The 24,508-nt window shown below is 49.7% G+C and overlaps 1 protein-coding gene across 5 annotated transcripts in view; it reads left to right on the top strand.

The window, feature by feature from the left end:
* The window catches only part of MLX (MAX dimerization protein MLX), a 57,445-nt gene extending 32,956 nt beyond the window's left edge, over window positions 1–24,489 (top strand). Inside the window, exons 7-8 of one of the 5 annotated variants that reach the window (XM_073572318.1) lie at window positions 22,615–22,816; window positions 23,706–24,489. In XM_073572318.1, coding sequence (XP_073428419.1) covers window positions 22,615–22,816; window positions 23,706–23,762 — 259 coding nt within the window. In that variant the 3' untranslated portion in view covers window positions 23,763–24,489. Of the gene's footprint in view, window positions 1–21,462; window positions 22,022–22,614; window positions 22,817–23,705 lie in introns of those variants that run through there. The other 4 variants (XM_073572319.1, XM_073572322.1, XM_073572321.1 and 1 more) reach the window with 4 other exon arrangements.
* Window positions 24,490–24,508: the final 19 nt, after the last annotated feature.

Here is a 24,508-nt window from a genome sequence, read left to right as displayed (position 1 = left end):
AGTCAAGGTCTCGGGCAGAGGCATTACGGGGGGGCCATCGAAGTGCTGCAGCACAAAGGGGTCATCGTTCCGGTGCCAAGGAGCGAAAGAACCCAAGGGTTTTATTCCAACCTGTTCGCAGTGCCCAAAAAGGATGGAGCGGTAAGGCCGGTTCTGGACCTAAAGCTACTAAACAGGTTCATCAGGGTCAGGCATTTTCGCATGGAGTCCCTCCGGTCAGTTATATCCTCCATGGAGAAGGGAGAATACCTGGCCTCAATCGATGATCAGGATGCATATTTACACATCCCTATTTTTCCCCCGCATCAGAGATTCCTACGGTTTGCGGTCGAGGGACGGCACTTCCAGTTTGTGGCGCTGCCTTTCGGTTTGGCCACGGCCCCCAGAATATTCACGAAGGTGATGGCGGTCGCCATGGCCACTCTTCACTCCCGGGGCATTGTGGTGTTGCCATACCTGGACGACCTTCTGGTAAAGGGCCCGTCCCGTCCAGCGTGCGAGGAGAGTGTCACCATCACACTGGATACCTTGTCTCGTCTAGGATGGATGATCAACAGGAAGAAATCATTCCTCACGCCGGCCCAGAGGATTGTTTTCCTAGGGATGATATTCGATACCTCCCAGGGATTGGTAATTCTCCCTCAGGACAAGGCTCGGGCACTCCGACAGGGAGCTCGAAGACTTCAACAGCCAGGCCTCCATACTATCCGATTCGGGATGGGGGTCCTGGGCAGCGATGGAAGCAATCCCGTTTGCTCAGTTTCATCTCCGCCCCTGCCTTGTTAGCGGCTTGGGACAGGAGCCCGTTCTCACTAGATCACCCGTGCAGGTTGTCCTCTCAGGTCCGACAGACCCTTCGATGGTGGACACGCGATCGGTCGCTTCTGCAGGGAAAGCTCTTTCCTCCGGATCATTGGTTAGTGATCACGACCGATGCGAGTCTCTCAGGTTGTGGAGCAATCATCTGCCACCACACGGCACAGGGGCAGTGGTCGCCTCAGGAAGCTCGTCTCCCTATCAATCTGTTGGAGATTCGAGCAATACGGTTGGCCTTGCAGCAGTTCCAACACGTGCTAGCAGGATACCCGATTCGGATTCAGTCGGACAACGCCACGGCAGTGGCGTACGTGAATCACCAGGGGGGCACACGCAGCAGGGCAACCATGCGCGAGGTGGGACATGTGCTCCGCTGGGCCGAGAGGACCCACTCGATGATCTCAGCGGTTCACATTCCAGGCGTCGAGAATTGGGCAGCGGATTTCCTAAGCCGCCAGGACATCACGGCCGGGGAGTGGTCGCTACATTCCGAGGTGTTCCAGCAGATTTGCCAGCGCTGGGGAACACCAGACGTGGACTTGATGGCCTCCAGGAAGAACGCCAAAGTGGGCGTGTTTGTCGCCCGGTCTCAGGATCCGCAAGCAATCGCAGCGGACGCATTGGTGATACCCTGGAACCAATTTCGGCTCCCATACTTGTTCCCGCCGCTGCCACTTCTCCCCAGGGTTATCAGGAAGGTCAAGACAGAGGGGGTTCCAGCAATTCTGCTGGCCCCGGATTGGCCCCGACGGGCATGGTACGCTGATCTGGTACAGCTCATCGCAGACGTACCATGGCGGCTACCGGAACGACCAGAGTTACTGTCCCAGGGACCGATCTGCCACCCGAACTTAGGGGCCCTGCGTTTGACGGCGTGGCCATTGAATCTTGGGTGCTGACCCAGGCGGGGTTTGGGCGCGAGGTAGTCGCGACAATGGTAAGGGCCCGAAAGCCAGCCTCGGCAAGGATCTATTATAACACTTGGAAGGTTTTCTTCCAGTGGTGTCGGGAACACGGGGTTCCGCCATTGTCCTTCTCTGTGCCCAACATACTGGCTTTCCTTCAGTCTGGCCTAGACGCAGGTTTGGCACCAAGTTCCCTTAGAAGACAGATATCGGCCCTGTCGGTCCTGTTTCAGCGAAAGATCGCTACCAATTTGCAGGTCAGAACGTTCCTGCAGGGGGTCGTTCATTTAGTACCTCCCTTCAGAGCACCATTGGAGGCCTGGGATCTTAATCTGGTCCTGTCGGTACTACAGGAGGCTCCGTTTGAGCCACTACAGGATGTTTCATTGGCATATCTATCCAGAAAGGTTGTGTTCCTGGTAGCCATAACATCCATTAGGCGAGTATCGGAGTTGGGAGCGTTATCTTGTAGAGCCCCTTTCCTGACCTTTTTTAAGGACAAGGTAGTCCTTAGGCCTCCGCCACCTTTTTTACCAAAGGTGGTGTCCTCGTTCCATATTAATGAGGACATTGTGCTGCCTTCTTTCTGTCCAGCGCCAGTTCACAGGGTGGAAAAGGCGCTCCACACATTGGATCTGGTAAGAGCTCTCAGGAGATACGTGTCGAGGACAGCACCTTTCCGCCAGACGGATTCGTTGTTTGTGATCCCCGAAGGGCGCAGGAAGGGCCTCGCAGCCTCACGGTCAACCATAGCCAGATGGATTCGCCTAACCATTCAGGAGGCTTACCGTATTAGAGGCACGCCAGTTCCAGCTGGAGTAAGGGCGCATTCTACTCGGGCAGTGGGCGCCTCGTGGGCGCTTCGGCACCAGGCTTCGGCAGAACAGGTATGCAAGGCAGCAACCTGGGCCAGCCTGCACACTTTTTGTAAACATTACAGTGTGCATACTCAGGCTTTGTCAGATGCGAGCCTGGGCAGAAAAATTCTCCAAGCAGCAGTGGCACACCTTTAAACAGGAAAGCATGCGGCTTGGATCGGTGAGTGTTATCCCACCCAGGGACTGCTTTAGGACGTCCCACAGTCTCTGTGTCCCCCAATGAGACGAAGGAGAAACATGGATTTTTGTGAGTACTCACCGTAAAATCCTTTTCTCCGAGACGCTCATTGGGGGACACAGCACCCACCCTGATAGCCGGTTGGCTCATACTTATTATTTAACATATTTTCTTGTTTAAGACAGGGTGATCCTTTTTTCAGACATATGATTTATTGCATTAAGGCTAATTTTTGTATGTCCTCCTACTGCTTTTGCACTAAACTGGTTTCCGCCTGCTATAGGGGCGAGGGTGTATGCGGTGGAGGAGGAGCTAACTTGTTTTTTGTATGCCTAGTGTCAGCCTCCAGACGGCAGTAGCACACACCCACAGTCTCTGTGTCCCCCAATGAGCGTCTCGGAGAAAAGGATTTTACGGTGAGTACTCACAAAAATCCATGTTTTTTTACTGTGCGTCCGCAGTTTATCTTGTTTTGGTGTTCACCATTGTGTGTTATTTTAAATTCTATATTAAGTTACATTTTATTTTGCTATATGAGGCAGAACTGTAATTAACCACACATCTGTGCTATAACATATTAACAATCTTTCTTTCTCGTTCGCCTTATTGGGGGACACAGAGACCATGGGTGTATGCTGCTGCCACTAGGAGGCTGACACTATGCACAAAAAAAGGTTAGCTCCTCCTCCGCAGTGTACACCCCACCGACCGGCAGGGAATTCCTCAGTTTAGCTTAGTGTCAGTAGGAGGTGGACACGGGTCTTTCACTAGACCCATATCTACCTCGATGTGCGTCGTTCCTTTTCAGGTTTCGCCGGAGGGATACAGGGTGAATAGTCACCTCTGTAGTCCCACGAAGAGGCTGCGAGTACGGTGCGTACTGCCGCCCCGTATCCTCGCAGCTCTCTGCACCAGGACCAGCAGCCTTCCGGGCGGACGTCAACATGCATACGTGTCGGCCTTTCTGAGAGTCCTGGTCGTCCGTCTCCCACCCACTCGCCTGCCAGAGCGTGTCAGTTGGATGAGACGCAGACAAGCTTCACAGAAGGTACCTTTATTTTCAGGAGTTCGGGCCCGGGACAGGGTGAGTATTAGATCCCCACTCGGGACTTGGTCAGGAGAGATGATAGCACTGCGGGTCTCCGTGGCCGTCCCGCGCCTCCAGGCACCCTTTTTTTTTTTTTTTGCGGTCGGCCGCTGTCCCTATCCCGGACAGGGGTCTTTTCCCCGGCAGCGCTCATGTTGCGGTTCCTCCGCGCCGCCCCTGTGCTGACAGGCGGCCGCCGCAATTAATTTAGGCCCCGGCTTCAGTTCGGGCCTACTCCTGTATCGCGGCCACGCCCCCCGCCCCTTTCTACTAAGCGGGCTTCTCTCCCGCCCGTTCCAGGCCCTCCCACCGCTCTTCTCAGCCTGTTCCTGGCCAGGGGCGGTGCCGTTTTCAGCAGGCGGTTAGCCCCGCCCTCCTTCTTCCCCTGGGAGCGCGTTTTTCCCTGATTCCTCTCAGGCGGTCGCCATCTTGCAGCCGCACAGCCGGACGCCCCTGTCAGCCGGATATCGCTCCCTGGGCCTGTCAGCCGGATATCGCTCTGACCTGCAGCTGCAGAGAGGTGGATACCTTCGTCTCGGGTCACCGGACCGTGAGTAGCTCTGCATCTGCAGGCTGACACCCTTCTCTGCACCCTGTCCCCCAACCTTCCGGCACTACCTCAGGTTTCACTATGTCTAACTCCAAATCTGACCGTAACCGCCCTGCGGCTCCCTCCTGCACTCTCGTCAAGTTCTTTGCATGCTCTTCTTGCAATCGCAAACTTCCCTCAGGTCAGTCCACTTCCCTCTGCCTGGATTGTAGCAATCCTATTCAACCTGATGCCGCCCAGGAGCCATCTAGGGCCCCAGGCGAGAGTGAACCCCCCCATGCCTGGCTGGGCCTCATCTCTATCACAGTCAGTGGCAGACCTCACCAGGGTGTCTCAGTCCCTAGTAGCCGTCCTGGATAAATTGCCCCTGGACACCTCTACAGGGTCCAGCAGGCCTCAAGAGGTTCCATCTGAGTCGGCCAGCGTTAGTCGCAAAAGACCCAGGCAGGATCCCCAGCCGGAATCCTCTCCTCGCCCCATGTCACCACATAGTCCTTCTCGGCAGCCTCCCTCCCGGGCCTCCTCTCCCGAGTCAGGTGAAGCGCTTTCGGACAGGTCAGCTGAGGGGATCTTAGAGCTGGATTCGGACCAGGATGCGAACATGAGGGTTACTGTGCAGAACCTCATTGCAGCGATCCATCAGACCTTTGACATTGCTGACCCCCCTGCGAAATCCTCAGATCAGGAGGTTTCGTTCAGACGGGAGGAAACACCCTCCAGGGTATTCCCTTTACATTCCGAGTTTGGAAAGATTTTTACCAGGGAAAGAGGGGATCCGACCAGACCCTTTCAACGAGGGAAGCGTCTCGGCGTTCTGTACCCGTTTGCTAAAGAGCTCACGGACAACTGGTCTGCCTCTCCCTCGGTCGATCCGCCAGTGTCCAGGCTTTCTAATAACACGGTTCTCCCGCTTTCAGTCGTGGCGTCTCTAAAGGATTCTAATGATAGGATCATAGAATCCCTAGCAAAGTCTGCCTTCGAAGCGGCTTCGACGGCGGTATGCCCAATTTTTGCTTCATCTTGGGCAGCAAAAGCCATAGCCACTTGGGCAGAGGATCTTCGTCAGGGCATCCTAGAGAAAGCACAACCAGATTGATTGGCCGATCTTGCCAATCAGATTTCCCATGCGGGGGATTATCTGCTTTCTGCTTCTTTGGATGCCGCATCCTGCGCAGTTCAGGCGTCAAGTAACGTTGTGGCAATCCGACGTACAATTTGGCTCAAGGCCTGGCAGGCGGACCTGTCTTCTAAAAAGTCTCTTACTAATCCGCCTTTTCAGGGAGGGCGCCTCTGTGGATCCCAATTGGACCAAATTATTAAGGACGCCACCGGTGGCACGAGTTCTCTCCTGCCTCAGTCCAAGCCTCGCAGACCCCCACTGAGGCTTCAGTTTCGACCCTTTCGGGCTTACCGCCGTTTCAATACGGCGGAGACCTCCAACCAACAAAGACCGCAGGCACGCCAAGATAGGAAGAAGGTTTCCTTCAGACCCACTCCCTCCTGGCGCTCCCACTCTTCGCAGGGCAGACCATCCAGATCCGGATCTGGACGGCCCACATCAGCATGACTATCCTCGGACTCCCCAGGGTCCCTTCCAATTGGGAGGTCGACTCCTGTTCTTCAAGGATGCCTGGCTGGCCTCAGTAGAGGACGCTTGGGTCAGGGAGGTTGTATCGTCAGGATACAAGATAGAGTTCGTCTCTCTTCCACGGGATCGTTTCTTCGAATCACGTCCTCCAAAAGATCCAGCTTTGATCCCGGGGTTCTTTACGGCCATCGACACTCTCCTCAGTTCCGGGGTGATTGTGCCCGTGCCAGAATCGGAGCGGTTTACATGGTTTTATTCAAACCTGTTTGTCGTGCCGAAAAAAGACGGGGAGGTCCGACCCATCTTGGATCTCAAGCTGCTCAACAAGAGAGTCCGTCTTCGCCACTTCTGGATGGAGTCGGTTCGTTCGGTAATCGTTTCCATGGAGGAGCAGGAATTCATGTGTTCAATAGACATCCAAGATGCCTATCTACATGTTCCCATATTCTCCGGACATCAGAAGTTCCTGCGTTTTGCGGTTCGCCAGGAACATTACCAGTTCGTCGCGCTGCCCTTCGGTCTCGCCACCGCTCCCAGAGTCTTCACGAAGATCATGGCTGCGTTGATGGCCTTGTTGAGGATCAGAGGTCTCGTTCTTTTTCCGTACCTCGACGATATTCTGATCAAAGCTTCCTCTTTCCAACAGGCACGCCTACGTTTGACGATCGTCCTGGACACTCTTTCCGATTTCGGGTGGATCGTCAACAGGAAAAAGTCCTGTCTGGTCCCTACTCAACGTCTTGTGTTAATGGGCCTACTGTTCGGGTCTTTCTCCCACAAGAGAAGATTCTCTCACTGCAGCAGGCTGTACGATCGCTGCAAGACCACACGATTTCCGTCCCTCTGAACAGCTATGAGGGTCCTGGGAAAGATGGTGGCGGCGATAGAGGCAGTTCCCTTTGCCCAATTTCACGCCAGACCTCTCCAACACGCCATTCTGTCGAGGTGGAACAGGTTGCCTCTGTCCCTGGATCGCCCTGTTCGTCTTTCATGCCGGATCAAGCGGTCACTCAACTGGTGGTTGACGTCTCCTCTCATCCTCTTGGGGCGGTCTTTTCTTCCTGTTCACTGGCAGATTGTAACGGATGCCAGCCTCCTCGGTTGGGGTGCAGTGTTCCGCAATCACACTGTTCAGGGTCGTTGGTCGACTCAAGAATCTGCTCTGCCGATCAACGTCCTAGAGATACGAGCGATCCATCTGGCTCTCGTCCACTGGGAGAGGCTCCTCAGGGGCCTGCCTGTCCGGATTCAGACAGACAATGCCACAGCGGTGGCATATGTCAACCGCCAAGGAGGGACACGGAGTGTCTCAGCCCTGGCAGAAGTGTCCAAGATCCTTCAGTGGGCAGAGATTTCGGTACCGACAATCTCCGCGGTACACATTCCCGGCGTAGACAACTGGGCCGCCGACTTTCTCAGCCGCGAGGGTCTCGCGGCAGGAGAGTGGTCCCTACATCTGGAGGTATTTCTTCAGCTCTGCAGTCGTTGGGGAACCCCGGACGTAGATCTGCTAGCTTCTCGCCTCAACAGGAAGGTCCCACAGTTTGTATCCAGAGCTCGAGATCCTCTCGCAGTGGGCGCCGACGCTCTGGCCATTCCTTGGTCACAGTTCAAGCTCCCCTACCTGTTTCCTCCCCTGCCTCTTCTTCCCAAGCTGTTGAAGAAGATCAAAGCAGAAGGAATCCCAGTCATTCTCATCGCCCCGAATTGGCCCAGAAGGTCTTGGTTCGCGGAAATTGTCAACCTTCTCGCGGACGCCCCCTGGAAGCTTCCAGACAGGGCAGATCTGCTGTCTCAAGGTCCGATTTGCCACCCCAATTCTTGGCCGCTCAATTTAACGGCGTGGCTGTTGAGACCGAGGTTTTGAAACGAGCAGGATTCTCCGGTCGAGTAATTCATACCATGATCCGAGCCAGGAAGCCATCATCTTCCAAAATTTACTACCGTACTTGGAAGGCCTATTTCACTTGGTGTGAGGCCAATAACATCGCGCCTATGTGTTTTTCGCTCCATTCAGTTCTGGCGTTTCTTCAGGCAGGGCTGGATGCGGGGCTTGCTCTCAGTTCCTTGAAGGGTCAAGTTTCGGCGCTGTCCATTTTATTTCAGAAGACTTTGGCCTCCCGCCCTCAGGTCAAAACCTTTCTTCAGGGTGTGGCTCACACGGCTCCTCCGTATCGAGCGCCCGTGGATCCATGGGATCTTAATCTGGTTCTTGAGGTTCTGCAAGGTTCTCCCTTTGAACCTCTCAGAGAAGTCTCCCTTTCCCTTCTCTCCTGGAAGGTAGCCTTTCTGGTGGCCATCACCTCCATCCGGCGCGTGTCGGAATTGGCGGCTCTTTCCTGCCGCTCTCCTTTCCTGGTACTTCACCAGGACAAGGTAGTTCTGCGGCCTCCGCCCTCTTTTCTTCCGAAGGTGGTGTCCTCCTTTCACCTCCATGAGGATATTGTTCTGCCGTCCTTCTGTCCGAGTCCATCTCACCCTCGGGAGCGGTCCCTGAACAAGCTGGATCTGGTCAGGGCGATGAGAGTCTGTCTGTCTAGGACGTCTTCCTTGCGAAAGACAGACTCTCTTTTCGTCATTCCAGATGGGGCGCGGAAAGGTCGCCCGGCTTCCAAAGCTACTATTGCTCGCTGGATCAGATCGGCAATTTTGGAGGCCTACCGGGTTAAGCATCGAGTGGCCCCTCCGGGAATCAGAGCGCACTCTACCCGGGCAGTGGGTGCTTCCTGGGCGGTACGCCACAGAGCCTCCGCGCTGCAGCTTTGCAAAGCTGTAACCTGGTCTTCGGTTCACACGTTTGTGAATTTCTACAGGGTCCACACCTACGCTTCGGTGGACGCCAGCCTAGGTAGGATTCTGCAGGGAGCGGTGGTGAGTCCACTGGCCTGATGGAAGTTTGTTTCCCACCCCAGGGACTGCTTTGGGACGTCCCATGGTCTCTGTGTCCTCCAATAAGGCGAACGAGAAAACAGGATTTTTGGGTTGCTTACCGTAAAATCTGTTTCTCGGAGCCTTCATTGGGGGACACGGCACCCTCCCATGTTCTACAACTCCTGTTCTTACTTTGATTGGTTACAGTTGAGTTGTTTGTTCTGTTTTCAATCTATTCTGTTACTTCTCCTACTGCTTTCTCACTGAGGAATTCCCTGCCGGTCGGTGGGGTGTACACTGCGGAGGAGGAGCTAACCTTTTTTTGTGCATAGTGTCAGCCTCCTAGTGGCAGCAGCATACACCCATGGTCTCTGTGTCCACCAATGAAGGCTCCGAGAAACAGATTTTACGGTAAGCAACCCAAAAATCCTGTTTTTACAGCGTCTTGCCTAGGAGACTGATCACCACTGCTGTCTAGCTCGTAAACACTGTGCTAAAGCTAGCATAGATTAGGCGGTAACGGCATGCTCCAGCTATTCTGGCCGGATTCAAAACAGTGCTTTTCAAGATGAGTACAAAAAAACTTGTAAGCACTGCACATGTTCTGCTGTGTACCAGTAGTGGTCAGTTTCAAAGGAAACCTGGTGTAAGCAAATGTTAATTTTCCCTTCACCCATGACAGCACACCTGAGAGAGGGATCCGCCCCGCCAGGACAGGAACCTACTGAAATATAAGGGGCGGCACCTCTCCCCCGCTTCAGTTGGGTTCCTGTCCTAGGAAGGGAATCCCAGACTCACAGCGACGGTGCATGTCATAGATGAAGAGCCCAGGTCGGCTTACCTGCAGCGCCGGCTGTCGGTCCCCTGGAAGCGCAGTCCCCGGGGTTCACCTGCAGGCTCCGGGTTTGTGCAGCTAGGCGGCCTCTGTGATCCGAGGGCGCTCCTCCGTGCCTCCCTCCCCTCGCGCGGGCCCCGAACCTTCTCTCTCACGACATGACGGGAAAGCCGGGGGCGGTTTACGGCCACTAAAGTCAGTGGCGCAGGACATCCTGGGAGCGCACCGGGTGACGTCACAGAGGCGACGGCAAGATGGCGCCTGGTGCGACGTCGGCCGCATAAAGAAGAATAGCGCTCGGCTGGCCGTCACAGGGGGAGGGGAGAAAGAAATAAGAGGGGAAACGCTCACCAGGCCGGACCTATTTAAAGGAGGATGTCAGTGCGGCCAGGTAAACTATGGGGTCGGAGCAGGAACGATCACCGTCTCCACCATTTCTGCCCCATCACAAACCTCCGCTCGCAAGCATGGCAGCCGTTTAAGCGGCAAAAGCAGCAGTCGCTCGAGCCACAGGTCAGGAGACTCCTCGATGTCCAGAGAGCACAGGTCACGTGCTCCACCACAGCCTCCGAGTCCGATACCCGACTTTATGGATGGTGAGTGATCTCTGTGAATGTTAGTATGTTGTTAATAGGGTCATTCTTGTGTGTTAATCTCCTTAGGAAAAAGACAAAAAAAGAGCAGGGAGCAAATGAAACAATAGGGATTGTGCCATATGTAGGAGCCCCCTAGCGAGAGACTGGCAGAAGGACCTTTGCGCCAGCTGTATCCAGAGAACCATGGCGGAGGAGGCGCCGAGCTTTGCAACTAACCTCAGATCGGTCATCAGGTCTGAGGTGGAAGGCTCACTTAAAGTGTTGTTAATGAAAAAGAGTAGGAAAGACTCCCCTGGCTCTTCCTCAGACTCCTCCTCGGCTGTATCTTAGGCTCGGATAGTGACATGGGTGGCAAGCCGTGTTTTCCGGTAGAGGATACGGATGCTCTCCTCAAAGCCATTAGGGTAACCATGGGCCTACAGGAGGAAAAAACTGCTAAGTCTCTGGAAGACGTCATGTTCGGGGGTCTACAGGAAAGAAACGCACCTTTCCAGTCAATGAGAAAGTCCAGGCACTCATTGAAAGAGAATGGAAGAAGCCTGAAAGATCAGGAGCACTTCCCTCCTCCTCTAAAAGGAGATACCCCTTTGAACATAAAGACACGGAGATATGGGACAAAGTCCGAAAGAATGACGCAACAGTGTCCAGGTCGTCAAAAAATTGGCCCTGCCCTTGGAAGACTCAGGAGTGCTTAGAGACCCGCTAGATAAAAAAGTGGATTCCTACTTAAGACATACGTGGGAAGCAGGAGGACTAACACCGGCAATAGCCGGCACCTGCACAGCACGTTCCTTAATGATTTGGTTACAGCAGCTGGAAGAGAAACTTGTTTCAAAGGTCTCGAGGGAAAAAATTTTGGCAGATGTGTATCTTCTACACGGAGCAGCAGCTTTTTTGGCCGACACTTCCGCCGATTCCATGAGACTGACGGCAAGAGCAGTTGGGTTATCAAACGCCTCAAGGCGCGCATTATGGCTTAAAGGTTGTCCAGGAGACCTACAGTCTAAAGCAAAGTTGTGCTCTCTTCCGTGTGATGGTCAATTTTTATTTGGAAAACATCTAGATGACATCTTGGAAAAAGCAAGTGATAGAAAGAAGGGCTTCCCCAGGTTTCCAGGAGATCAGAGAAGGCCGTCCTTTCGGAGAGGAAAATTCAACAGGGGCTGTCCTCCGGGGGATAGGAAAAGATGAGAGGACAAAAGGAAGGAGGAGTCTGGATTCATGTTCGGAGGAGCCACCTCATCCTCAAAAAAAAAAAAAAAATCCCCACAATGACGCAGACATCCCGGTAGGGGGGAGACTGATGCTTTTTTTCCCAGGCCTGGAAAGGTATCTCTTCCTATGCCTGTATCTTAAACATCATAAGAAAAGGCCTCAAAATCCTGTTTTTTCAGCGGCCGAGAGCATCGTTTGTGGTGACCCCCGTCAGGAAGGGGATAGAGGAACAATTGGCCCTGGAGTCAGAGATCTTAAGTCTGCTAGACAAACGCGGTCTGACCGAAGTCCCAAGCGGACAGGAGAACGGGTTTCTACTCACCCCTCTTCCTGATAAAATAAACCGGACCAGTCATTCAGAACAATTATAAACTTCAGAGGCCTCAATCAGTGGATAGAAAATCAGACCTTCAAAATGGAATCAGTAGCTTTGGCCATAAAACTAGTACACCACAATTGTTTTATGGCTGTAGTCAATTTAAAGGATGCCTACTATCACATCCCGATGCACCCAGGTTATCAAAGATACTTAAGAGTAGCTCTCTACATCCAGGGCGTCCTCAGTCATTTTCAATTCAGAGCCCTCCCATTCGGCATATCCATAGCCCCGAGAGTGTTTACGAAAGTCGTAGGGGAGATGACAGCCTTCCTCAGAATCCACAACACAATTATAATACCCTATTTGGACGATTTCCTAATAGTGGGCAACTCAGAACACCACTGCACAGAGCAGATAGAAAGGGTAACAAATACCCTACAGAAACTCTGGTGGATGGTAAACATCAAAAAATCAAAACTACATCCCCTAAAGAGACAGATTTTTCTAGGGTTCATCCTGGACTCAGAACAACAAACTTGTCTGTTACCAGAGGCCAAGATGGAAAAGGTGAGTAATATGACTTTGGCGGCCCTAGACCAACCTCACATGACCCTGAGAGGCGCGATGTCCTTGCTAGGCATCCTGACAGCATGTATCCCAGCGGTCAGGTGGGCACAATTTCATACCCGTCAGCTTCAGGCAGAAATTCTATCAGCACAGAAATCGCTAAGAGGGCGTTTGGAAGGAAGGCTGGAGCTTTCCTTAAAGGTCAAAAACTCTCTCAGGTGGTGGTTAGACAGAACAAACCTGATGTCAGGAATGTTGTGGCACAGATCAGTGTCCGACATAATTCTGACAGATGCAAGTTCCTCGGGGTGGGGGGCGCACCTAAGAGGACAGGCGGTCCAGGGACCCTGGGGGCCTCAAGAGCAAAACGCATCCTCCAACTTAAGAGAACTACGGGAAGTAAACAAAGCCTTAAAAATCTTTATTCCCCGTCTAAAAGGCTGCAATGTTCGGATCATGTCGGACGACAAAGTGACAGTGGCGTATATCACTCACCAGGGGGGTACAAGGTCACACTCCTTAAGGAACGCGACCAACGAGATTTTTCACAGAGCAGAGCGATATCTACTCTCCCTGATGGCACTACGTATAAGAGAGGTAGAAAACGTAGAAGCCGACTTCCTGAGCCGCAATATACTAAGGCAAGGAGAATGGACCCTAAATCAGTTAGTGTTTCAGAAGATAGTACAACTTTGGGGAGAACCGGTAGTAGACCTCTTTGCCAACAAAAGCAACAGACAGGTAGAGAGGTTTTGTTCGTTAAACCCAAAAGAAAAGCCATGGGCGGTGGACGCATTGCAAATTACGTGGAATTTCAAACTAGGTTACGCGTTTCCTCTAGTAGCTCTGATCCCAACAGTTGTGTGGAAAATAAGGGAAGATCAAGCCAGAGTGATCTTAATAGCCCAGTTCTGGCCGAAAAGACCCTGGTTCTCGCTGCTGCAAATGATGTCCCTCTCGGATCCATGGGTATTACCAGAGATCCCAGGCCTGCTAGCTCAGGGTCCAATATTCCACATGCAAGTCAAGGGATTCCATCTGACGGCGTGGAATTTGAAAGGTCACTTTTAAGGGATAGAGGTTTTTCTCCGGGGTTTGTGGCTACGCTGTTGAAAAGTAGGAAGCCAGTAACAACTAACATATAAGGTAGAACATGGAATAAGTTTCTACAGTTCCTTGGGAAGCCATTAGAACAAAAGCCCCCGATTAAGGCCATCTTGGAATTCTTACAGGCAGGATTACAGCTAGGACTAGCTGTAAATACCCTTAAAGTTCAGGTGTCCGCACTGGGCGCATTATATAACTGCAACATAGCGGAAAACAGATGGGTAGCTAGATTCATTAAATCCTGCCATAGGTCCAGACCAATCCCATTACCAAGAATAGCCCCGTGGGATTTAAACCTGGTGTTAGAAGTCCTTACGAAAGAGCCATTTGAACCAATTAAAGAACTGCCTGTAAAATATCTTACCCTAAAGACCATTATTTTAGTGGCCCTTACATTGGCCCGTAGAGTAAGTGACTTGCAGGCCCTCTCAGTGAATCCACCTTATACCCAGGTGTACCAGGGCAGGGTCGTCCTAAAAACAGACCCCGCTTATCTACCTATAGTGGTATCAGATTTCCACCGTAGCCAGGAGATTGCCCTCCCCTCCTTCTGTGAGAATCAAAAAAACCCAGGGGTGGAGAAATTCCATAAATTGGATGTAAAAAGGGCCCTGCTAGAATATATATCAGTGATTAACCAGTGGAGGAGGTCCCAATCCCTATTTGTAGCCTTCCAGGGTGCCAGGAAAGGTTACGGAGTATCAAAAGGGACCATCGCCAGATGGATTAGGGAGGCCATTAGTGTAGCCTACTCAGCTAGTGGCATTCCGATTCCTGACGGCATCAAGGCTCATTCCACTAGAGCCGTGGTAACCTCCTGGGCTGAAAAGGCAGAGGTATCAATAGACCAAATTTGCAGGGCCGCACCATCAACCTTCTTTAGACACTATAGATTAAATCTATCCTCCTCTGCTGACTTAACCTTTGGTAGAAGGGTGCTGCAAGCGGCGGTCCCTCTCTAAGGTGTTTCGAAGTCTCCAAAAATCTCTCAGGTGTGCTGTCATGGGTGAAGGGAAAACCACCATGGTTACTTACCGGTAGCTGTTTTTTCCGGAACCCATGACAGCACCCGTATATTCCCCCCCTTTTTTTCACCGTATGGGTGTGCACGTTAGGAGGGTGTATTTGTGTGATGTGGTGTTGGATAATCATGTAACTAACCGGGAAGTCCTCTCAATGCTCTGTAACCAACTGAAGCGGGGGAGAAGTGCCGCCCCTTATATTTCAGTAGGTTCCTGTCCTGGCGGGGCAGATCCCTCTCTCAGGTGTGCTGTCATGGGTTCCGGAAAAACCGGCTACCGGTAAGTAACCATGGTGGTATCTCAAGAACAGCTGAAAAAATGAATAAACGATTGCTTGTATATACATACACAATCCTTCGGCACACTGCTACTAATGAATACATGAACTCTAGTATTGCTGCAAAACATTAAAAACGTAAAGGTTCTTAGTGTTTTTGGATCAAAGCGCACAAAAGCCATGCAACCATGTTAAGGTGACCTTTTAATGTGGATGGTCCCTAGCCACTAAATGTCTTACTTATCTATGGTGTATAACAACTTCATGTGAATAAGCAGTGAAAAGGAAAAAAGCCTATTTTTTTTCTTTTTCTCTAGTACATATCTGGAGGTGTGACACCCCCCCTCCCAGCAGGGTTTGGTACCCTTATCCACCCATCTTTCCCACATAAGTTTTAATTGAGAGCTATGCTTGGTTTCCTTTTCACTCCCCATTCACATGAGGCTGTTTTGGCACATAGAGCTGTAAGTCATTTAGTGGCTAGGGACCATCCATATTGAGAGGTTCCTCCTCAGCAGGGTACACTCACTGACACAAAGCTTGTTAGTGTGAGCTTAGGGTCAGTAGGAGGCAGACCCGGATCTGATCCCAGATCCGTTCTTTTTCTCCTTGGGTTACCTTCTTGTGTGTTATTAATCTCTTCCCTTTGTTTTTCAGATTATACTCTTTAGGGTAACTGACTGTAACGTCTCGCCCTGTTTTTACCAAATAGCGACCAAGAGAACAGTGTGGTGTCGTCCACATCGTACTCTCTCTGGACTTTACCGCCTGACACTTCAGCGTGACTCAGGGCGGTTCGTGGTGGCCAGTACTTGCCTGTTCCCCACCCCAGCCCTCTCCTCGGAGCGGGCCTAGAGGAAGATGGTGGTCACTCCTCTGTGGCCCTGCCCTCTCAGGGTCGATACTGTCTTCTGCACCATGTAGGAATATGATGGTGTGGGAAGGGGCACACCTTTTTACTTGCGAACCCCTCCTCACCTGGGGGCTCCTGATGTCGGCCTCTGCATGGAGAACAAGTTGGGACGTAGTCCCGACAGATACGCTTCTTTTTTTTCTCCACAGTCCCTCTTCAGGCGGCGGGGAGGTATTAGGACAGATAATATCACAACACTCCTCCTCTTTGCAGTGTGTTTTATCCTGACACGCTAAAGTTGGCACCCAGAAATTTAGTCTCCGGCTTTTTCTAAGGCCTACATACTTTAGTCACATCCCCTTCTCGTCTGCTGGCCAGTCAGCGCTTGCGCTTTCTTTCCTTACTATGAGAGCGTCTCTTTGATGTTCCCACCTCTTTGTGCACGCCAGCCCATCGGCGCAAGAGGGCTCATGCTTTCCATCCTATGGGAGAGCTTGTCTTGCTTTCACAGCGTAGGTTTTCAGCGCTCCTTGCCTGAACCCGCTCTGTCTCCTTCACTGTCTCCACCTCTTGCGGTGTTCCATGTCCTGTTGCAATTCCACCTGCTGGGCCAGTCTCTTCTTCATCCAGGAACGGGTAGGCTCTCTGTTGAGGATGTTTTCTTCCCTCATAGGCTTAGCCCTTCTCAGCAGTCCCTCTGTTCTCTGGCAATACATATGCACAGACCAAGTGAGTCTTGCGCCTGTCAGTCCCACACTATCATTCACTACACCTGTGCCCTCTACAGAAAGAATTTGCCGACAGGTCAGAACTTACACTTTCTGCCCAGATTGCAGCTCTTCCACCAAGCAAGCTTCACGAGTCCCCTCCGCCTAGGGCGAGAGCACACACTCTCCCACAGAGTGTGCTGTTGCTATTTTGCAATCAGTAACTGACCTAACCAAGGTATCCCAGTCCGATACAGGTCCTTGAACATTTTCCCAACATTTCAGCCGCCTGTAGTGCTCCGATCGTTTTCTCAGAACGAAGCCCTGGCACCCATACGTCACCCTCAGCATGGCAGATCAAGGAAAGGTCTAAGGCTAAGTGCACACGTAGCAGAACATTTCTGCTTAAAAACCTGACTCCCTTCCCAGAAACCGTGCGGTTTTTCTGCGCGTTTTTTGCGCAGAAAACGCGTGGTTTTTATGCGTTTTTCCGCGCGTTTTCAAGACGCATAGAACTAGCCAGAAACGTGGAAAAATCTGCGAAATTAATGAGCATGCTGCGTTTTTTACCGCGATGCGTTTTCGCGGTAAAAACGCATCAATATGCACAAAAAGTGCAAAATGCATAGAAATGAATGGGAAGCTTAGGCTACTTTCACACATCAGGTTTTCGGCGTCAGGCGCGATCCGGCGTCGTGCCGGAATGCCGGATCCGGCAAATGTTTTGTAAAACCTGATGTGCCGGATCCGGTTTTCTGCCGGATCCGTCTTGTTCTTGACAGACAAAACCGGATCCGTCTCATCCGTTTTTCTATCCGTTTTTCGACGGATTACGCCGGATCTGGTTTTTAAAATTGACCCTTGTGGCCTTCCGAACGGGATTGGCTACTGGAAAACTATATATAGCATGTTCCTACAGCCCTTCTTTGACAGGTTGTAGAGGAGAAAGTGCAGGTTGGAGAGAAGAGCAAGTTACTGGCGAAGATGGATGTTGTCATTGGAAATATTACCACTAGAAGTTCTGTGACGGTTTCAGTATGAGGGACAATTTTGCACTATACTTTGTCACCTCAAGGCAGAGTACACTGGCAGGATGACAGAGTGTGAAAGATTTGTGCCCTAACCAAACTTGTGTACCTTCTGGACCAACAGTATATACCTTTGCCAACCAAAGTTGGCTATCTTGTCATGGTCTTACTATTTTTAGCTTTAGGCCACAGGTGTGTACCTGGTTGTGTTTTATGCAAAGTATTTCACCTTTTAACAAAAGCTGTGTACATTGTTAGGAAATCACCAACAATAAACACAACTTTTCAGGTGAAATACTTTGCTTCAAACACAACCAGGAACACAACTGTGGCAAAAAGCTAAAATTTACCCACAGTTATATACCTGGTTTTGAATACCTTTTTACCTTTTAAATACCCTGTATTTAACCTTTTTTTTAAACATATTTCGCCGCAGAAAGAAATGACAGACAACCAGTGTAAACAATAATTTAACTTTTATTTTAAATATTTTTTTTTGTGTAAACTGTTTTTAAAGTTAAAAAAACTTTTTTAATAAAGGTTTGAAACCAACCAAATGGGCATTTTTATTACAAAAAAAACATTATAACTCGGTGTAGTGTGGGGTGGAAATACTGCTGGAGGGGCTGCGGGACACTTCGACAATGGGAGTGTGGAGAGAGGACTGGGATCGTGGTGGGGAAGGAACAGTTAGAGGTGATGGTGTGGAAAAAGCTACAGAATGGGTGGACATGTGGGAGGCAGAAGAGGTGGTGGGCGGTGGAGTGGAGGGTTGGGCAGGGACTGTAGGACCAGATGATGTTGATGGAAAGTTGTATGGGGAAGGAGTTTGGTACGGGGAAGGAGTTTGGTACGGGGCAGGTTGCTGGAAGTGGGGAGATGTCTGGTACTGGGGAGGTTGCTGGTACTGGGAAGGTTGCTGGTACTGGTGAGGTTGCTGGTATGTAATAGGAGGGGGAGGATGGAAAGTGGCTGGAGGGGGTGCAGATGTAATAGGAGGGGGAGGATGGAAAGTGGCTGGAGGGGGTGCAGGTGGAGGAACTACAGTGGTGGGAGGTGGAGGTTGGGAGGTAACCTGCTGTAGAGCACCGTGGCACGAATGCATTACATGCATCTGCTGGGTAGGAGATAGTGTTGCCATGCGCTCCACAACAGACCTGAAAAAGGTGTGGTTTGGCGAAGATCTTGCTTCTGAATGCATGGTTTGCAGAAGTGTCTTCACCTCCAGAATGCTGGAGTTGAAGACAGCTGAAAGCCTGCGGAGATTTGCTCTGACAAGACTTTTAGACAGTTCTGGAAAGATGCATTCAGATGCAAGAACTCTGGCGCATAACTCTTTTCCTGACCCCTCTGCCGCTGCCGCCCAGTATCCGCAGGTGTACTAGAGGTGGCAGGGGCAGAAGGGTGGGGTAAAGGGAAAGCGATCTCCTCACCAGCAGCTTCATGTAATGTAGGCGGCCACGATGCTCCTGTGCTGGTGGATGGGACAGATGGGTCGAATGTGTGGGAAGGCTGGGAAGGTGCAGATGTACCGGGGCGGTCGAAGTGTCCCTCGGTGCCGGTCTCCTCAGGGATCGCCTCAGAAGGGTCCAATCGTGCAGGCTCCCGAGTGCTGCTCACCGTGCTGTGGAATAAAGAGAAAAAAAACCAATTAAAATACTGACATGGTATGGCCCTGGCTGAAAAAAAAAAGTTACATCTAACATTTTTTTTCACATGTGGTGTGTAATATTTACCTTCTAGTGACCATTGTTTCCCGGAGGAACGACAGGGCTTGTGCGTACTTGTACTTGCTCCTGCGTCCTCCAGATCCACTCGGGGCCCGCATCTCTTTATTGAACTCCTTGAAACGATCCCTCACAGACCGCCACCGATTCACAATTCTGTTCCCTGAAACGAGAAAGGAGTGGTTAGTATACAACATCAGTGTTTCACAAACTCCAGTCCTCATGGTCCCCAGGGGTCATGTTTTCAGGATTTCCATAGTAAATAGAAATCCTGAACACATGATCCGTGGGGACCACGAGGACTGGAGTTCGGGAAACACTGGTTTACATCAAGCAACCGGTACTGTATATACTTACGCTCTTTAATCTGGGCCCGAACATCGAGGTCCTCCCAGCGGCCCACAAGGAGCGAACAGATTTCCTCCCAGAGTCGTCGGGTAACGATAAGGTCAGCGTGGCGGCGGTCAGCCATATTCCAGAGCGGCTCCCTTTCTCTGACGAGATCGATGAGGTGGTCCACATCGAGTCCTCCATCCTCACCGTCAGAGTCGGGAGCACGCTGTGAAGGCTGTTAAAGAAAAAGACAAAAATAACAATTAGCCTCCACAAAAGAAATGAAATAAAAAGTGCAAAAAAAAAAAGCAAAAATATTTATACTTACACGCTGGTGACCGCCGCGTTGCTGTCGCCGACGACCCTGGGAGGCACTGCGAGGACCTCTTGGCCGAGCACCAGATTGGGAAGACTAGAGAAGAAAACAAAAAATGTTATGTCTTTGGATGTAGGCATTTGTTTGCTGTGTGTGGTCTGCAGAACATTGTTTTCTATGTGTTGTGTGTAGTGTGATGATGTGTTTCTGCGTTTGATGCAAAAAACTTACCAATTGTGAGCCCACTCCAGGTGTCTGTCCACCCCTTCCTTCTTCTTCTGGGAGCTCCTCTTCATCTTGTGAATCCTGTTTTGAAATAAAAGGCAATGAATAGACATATATTACAGAGATGATGGATTTTGGAAATAAAAACTTACCGTCAAACGCTGACGATGCGAGGGAGGGCTCCCAGAAGATGATGTGCTGTCTTCCTGGTGGCCACACTCCATGCCTGTGGGTGGTGTTCCAGCTGCTGCCATTGCTGCTGCTGCTGCTGCATCTATTGGGCGGCTGTTGAATAAAGAGAAACAAAGGGCCAATGAATATCTTGATATTCAATAGCCCTAGTTTGGAGGAATGGGGGATTTGATAATTACCGTCTCTCATCTGCTGCTGGCCTCCCCTCCTCAGCATGTTCCATTTGCTGCTCCATTTGGGGTGGTGGTGGTGCTGATGGTGCTGCAGTGGTCTCCTGCCTTCTCCTGCTGCGCTTGGTTGCTTTCTTGGGTGGCATGTTGGGTGTGGCTGTGGGTCCCACTGTCTTGCTTTTATATATGTCTTGTGGGCAGAGCTACTGAGCATGCTCAGACCAAAAAAAACGGATCCGGTCTATAATTTTAACATTGATAGAATATCAAAAATAAAATCTAGAAATTCACATTGTATAACCTATATAAATTTATTTGCATTTTGCAGTGAGAAATAAGTATTTGATCCCTCTGGCAAACAAGACTTAATGGCAAAATTCTTGTTGGCAAGCACGGCAGTCAGACGTTTTTTGTAGTTGATGATGAGGTTTGTGCACGTCAGGAGGAATTTTGGTCCACTCCTCTTTGCAGATATCGAAATCATTTCGATTTTGAGGCTGTCACTTGGTAACTCAGAGCTTCATCTGCCTCCATAAGTTTTCTATGGGATTAAGGTCTGGAGATTGGCTAGGCCACTCCATGACCTTAATGTGCTTCTTTTTGAACCACTCCTTACCTTGTAGTTAGTCAATTACTCGCAGATGTACCCTGTAAACTCACAGACCAACTAGACCTATTTTCTACGGGTCACCTCTTCTACCAGAATTTTCAATTTCTCTAATGGCATGGCAGTTGAAGCTGCAGTCATGAGCGAGGCAGGCTTCTCACCTCAAGTCATACAGACTTGAGCCCCATCGGGGCATAATGTATGTAATGTATGTAATGCCCTGCGAAAAATGATAGCGCTATATAAGCAAAGCATAATAAAGAATAAAAATACAGACCATGATCAGGGCGAGAAAACCCTTGTCTTCACCCATTTATCTGTCCGGGAAGGCTGGTGTGAAGACAGCTGCACAGCTCCCATACCTTTTTCCCTTCTATCTAGCCAGCCATTCTTACAATCGGGGCTAGAGTCCAGTTTGTCTCTTTGTACCCTCAAGGGTCAGGTCTCCACACTCTCCAGTCTGTTTCAATGAAAATTGGCCTCTCTTCTCCAGGTCAAGACCTTTCTTCAGTGAGTTGCCCTTCCTGTCTGTCTGTCTCATGGAAAGGGTTCTCCACAGACTGCACCTAATCAAGCACCGATTTTCTAGCTCTCAAGAACAGCATCCTTCAGTTGTTTGGATTCCTTGTTCGTCGCCAAGAGGGACTACCTGCCTCCAAGCCTGCTATTGCCATTTGATCCCCTCAGGTATGCTGGAGGCTTATGATATCAAGGATAGACCAACCCCTCCGGGAGTGAAGGCTCACTCCACGTGCGATGGGGGCCCCTGGGCCGTTCTCCACCAGACTTCTGCAGCCGAGATCTGCAAGGCTGCTCCACGGTCATACATTTGCAAGATTTTGTAAGGTGCATAATATACCAATGCTTCGTCTGATGCCGGACTAGGTAGAAAGGTGCTGCAAGGGACGGTCTACCGTAGCCCGACCTGATTTAACCATGTATTTTTTTTCTGTTCCCTCCCTTGGGACTGCTTTAGGACGAACCATGGTTACCTGTGTCCCCCAAATGAGGCAATAAAGGATTTTCTTTTTTTTTTTTTTTTTTTAAGACCCACCCTCCCCCCCCCCCCCCCCGGGTTTTTGTGCCTCGATTGGGCCTGTATATGCTTCTTGTGTCTCCTCCTACTGCTTTTTCACAAATACTGACAAACTCTGTGCCAGTCTGTGGGTGTACTTTGCTGATGAGGAGCCAAGTCTTTTTTTTTTGCATAGTATCTGCCTCCTAGCGAAAGCAGCGTACACCCATGGTTACCTGTGTCCCCCAATGAAGGCTCCAAGAAAGAGATTAAGGTAAGTATCAAAAATCATTCTTTTTTGCTCTTTGATATAAAAAAAGCTAACTATGCACCTATAATGTTTTGCAGCAATATTGGAATTCATGTATTTTTCTCGTAGTGTGCTGATGCATCGTGTTTGTTGATTGGTCAAAGTGCATTTGATTTGTGCACTAATTTAATACTAAAAGTGTTTGCCCTATATTTATTTTGTGTATAGTAAATTGCTTGTAGTTAAACACTTCCAATATTGATTATTTTATTTATATAGTGCCAACATTCTGCAACACTTTATAAATGTTCTTGTTTAATTGTAAAGATAGAATTAATCCTTTAAGAGCACACTTTATGTTGATGTATTTCTACTTACAGGAATTATGAGCAAATTGTTAAAGCTCATCAGAATAATCCTCATGAAGGGACTGACCAGGTCCCAGATCAGGTGAAGTTTAGCGTGTTTCAAGGAATCATGGACTCATTGTTTCAGACGTTTAATGCCTCCATCTCCGTGAACAGTTTTCAAGAGTTGTCGGCATGTGTCTTCAGCTGGATAGAGGAACACTGTAAGCCGCAGGTATGTAAAGAGCTAGTGAATCTCATCCATACCAATAAGTGGACAGATGTACAATTGCCTACATTATATCTTCTACAATGCATGTGCAGCTCGGCTGGAAAATACACATAGTAACCCTGATGAAGCAAAAGCCAATGTTTTCCTCATTTCAAAGAGGTCATCGGCTATTGGAAAAACCTTTCTTAAGCTTTCCAGTGTGCTGCACAAAATGGATTTAGAACTCAAATTATTAATATCTGCCTAAGTTAATACTATTCTTTGGCCAGGACTGATAATGCCCAGACTGACTGTAGGTCTCCTGACTCAAAGTTGTAGATTCAGATATGAAACTTTTAATTCAAGTGAAGAAGAGAACCATTGTCAATCTGGTTGTGATCACAATATGATCCGTAGAATGCACTGTGTGAACATGGCCCCTTATAGGCATTGTAGCTGTTTTTTTTTAGTGAGAGAGCACCAAATCCCAGCTTGCATTTTTGCTGCTAGGAGCCACCATGAGGCAGTGCTTGCTGCAGCAAATACATATGGCGCAAGCCACACCTTGTGCTGTCTGATAATGCTCTTTGTAGATTGGTCATCATCTAGGACAACAGGAACGTGCGTGATAAGGATATTGTGCACTTTTGGATGCAATTAGTCACTAGCAGAACTAATTAGAGCAAGGCCCACCAACAGATCATGTTTTCAGGATTTCCTTTTGTATTGTATAGGTGATGCAATTATCACCTGAGCAATACTCAGGACTGGAGTTGGGGGAACCCTGAATTGGAGAACGGAACCCTGAATTGGAGAACTACACTGATCTCATTTATAGATCTGTCCTACTGACAGGTGCATTTTTTTGTTTATAGTAGTATGATAAACTATAATCCATTTCTTTTCTCCCTAGACCCTTCGTGACATTGTGCGCAGTGTCTTACACCAGCTGAAGAGTCCTCTCTACTGAGACATCTCACATCTGTTTCTCTTGCAAAGTTTGCCCTGAAACAGACTTCACATTTATAATGTTGCAGAGACTACAGCTGGGCAAGCTAAGCATTATGGGTAATTATAACCCCTCAATGCCAAAAATGGACAGTGATCACTTTTGATACTAAAGATTTCCTTCTCCAATGTCCTTGCATCGACAGTGGGCTGTTAAGATGAATCCCAAATCCATTTGTGGTACCTGAGAGGGAAAACGTGTAATGTTACATATTTGATGATTTTGGGGTTTGATGAATAAGCACGTCCTATGAGGCTTTGTTTGCCTTAATGTCTTTTGTACTGGCAATGTGAAAGGGAGGAAGGCGATACAGATTTTCTGGTATATGGCCCGGTGTCTTCCAGGATGAAATAATGTCTCTCCCTAAATCCTTCTGTACATGCAGTAACAGAATAGAAATGTTTGGCACTTGTGCATTGAATGCTGAGGTGGAAGAGGATGGATCTTACAGTCACTGTATATTATGCTGATCAACAACAGACATCAGTTTATGGAGTCACATGAAGGGGCAGAGGCTACCCAGGGCCAAGAACTGGGTTTGCAATATCTTTCAAAAGTAGTGATTTCCTTTTAAACTATACATGCGTTTTATGACGCTGGATTTACAAGATCCTTTCTTTTTATATTTATTTCTTGTGGAATGTTCTTTGTACTGCTGCTTTATAATTAAATTTGTGACTTCTCCAGATCCCTGCCGTCTGACTCAA

This window comes from Dendrobates tinctorius, unplaced genomic scaffold, assembly GCF_039654945.1.
Source record: "Dendrobates tinctorius isolate UK_male_01 unplaced genomic scaffold, ASM3965494v1 ptg000032l, whole genome shotgun sequence".
NCBI classification, from domain to species: Eukaryota; Metazoa; Chordata; class Amphibia; order Anura; family Dendrobatidae; genus Dendrobates; species Dendrobates tinctorius.
This window is presented reverse-complemented; position numbering and strand designations above follow the sequence as displayed.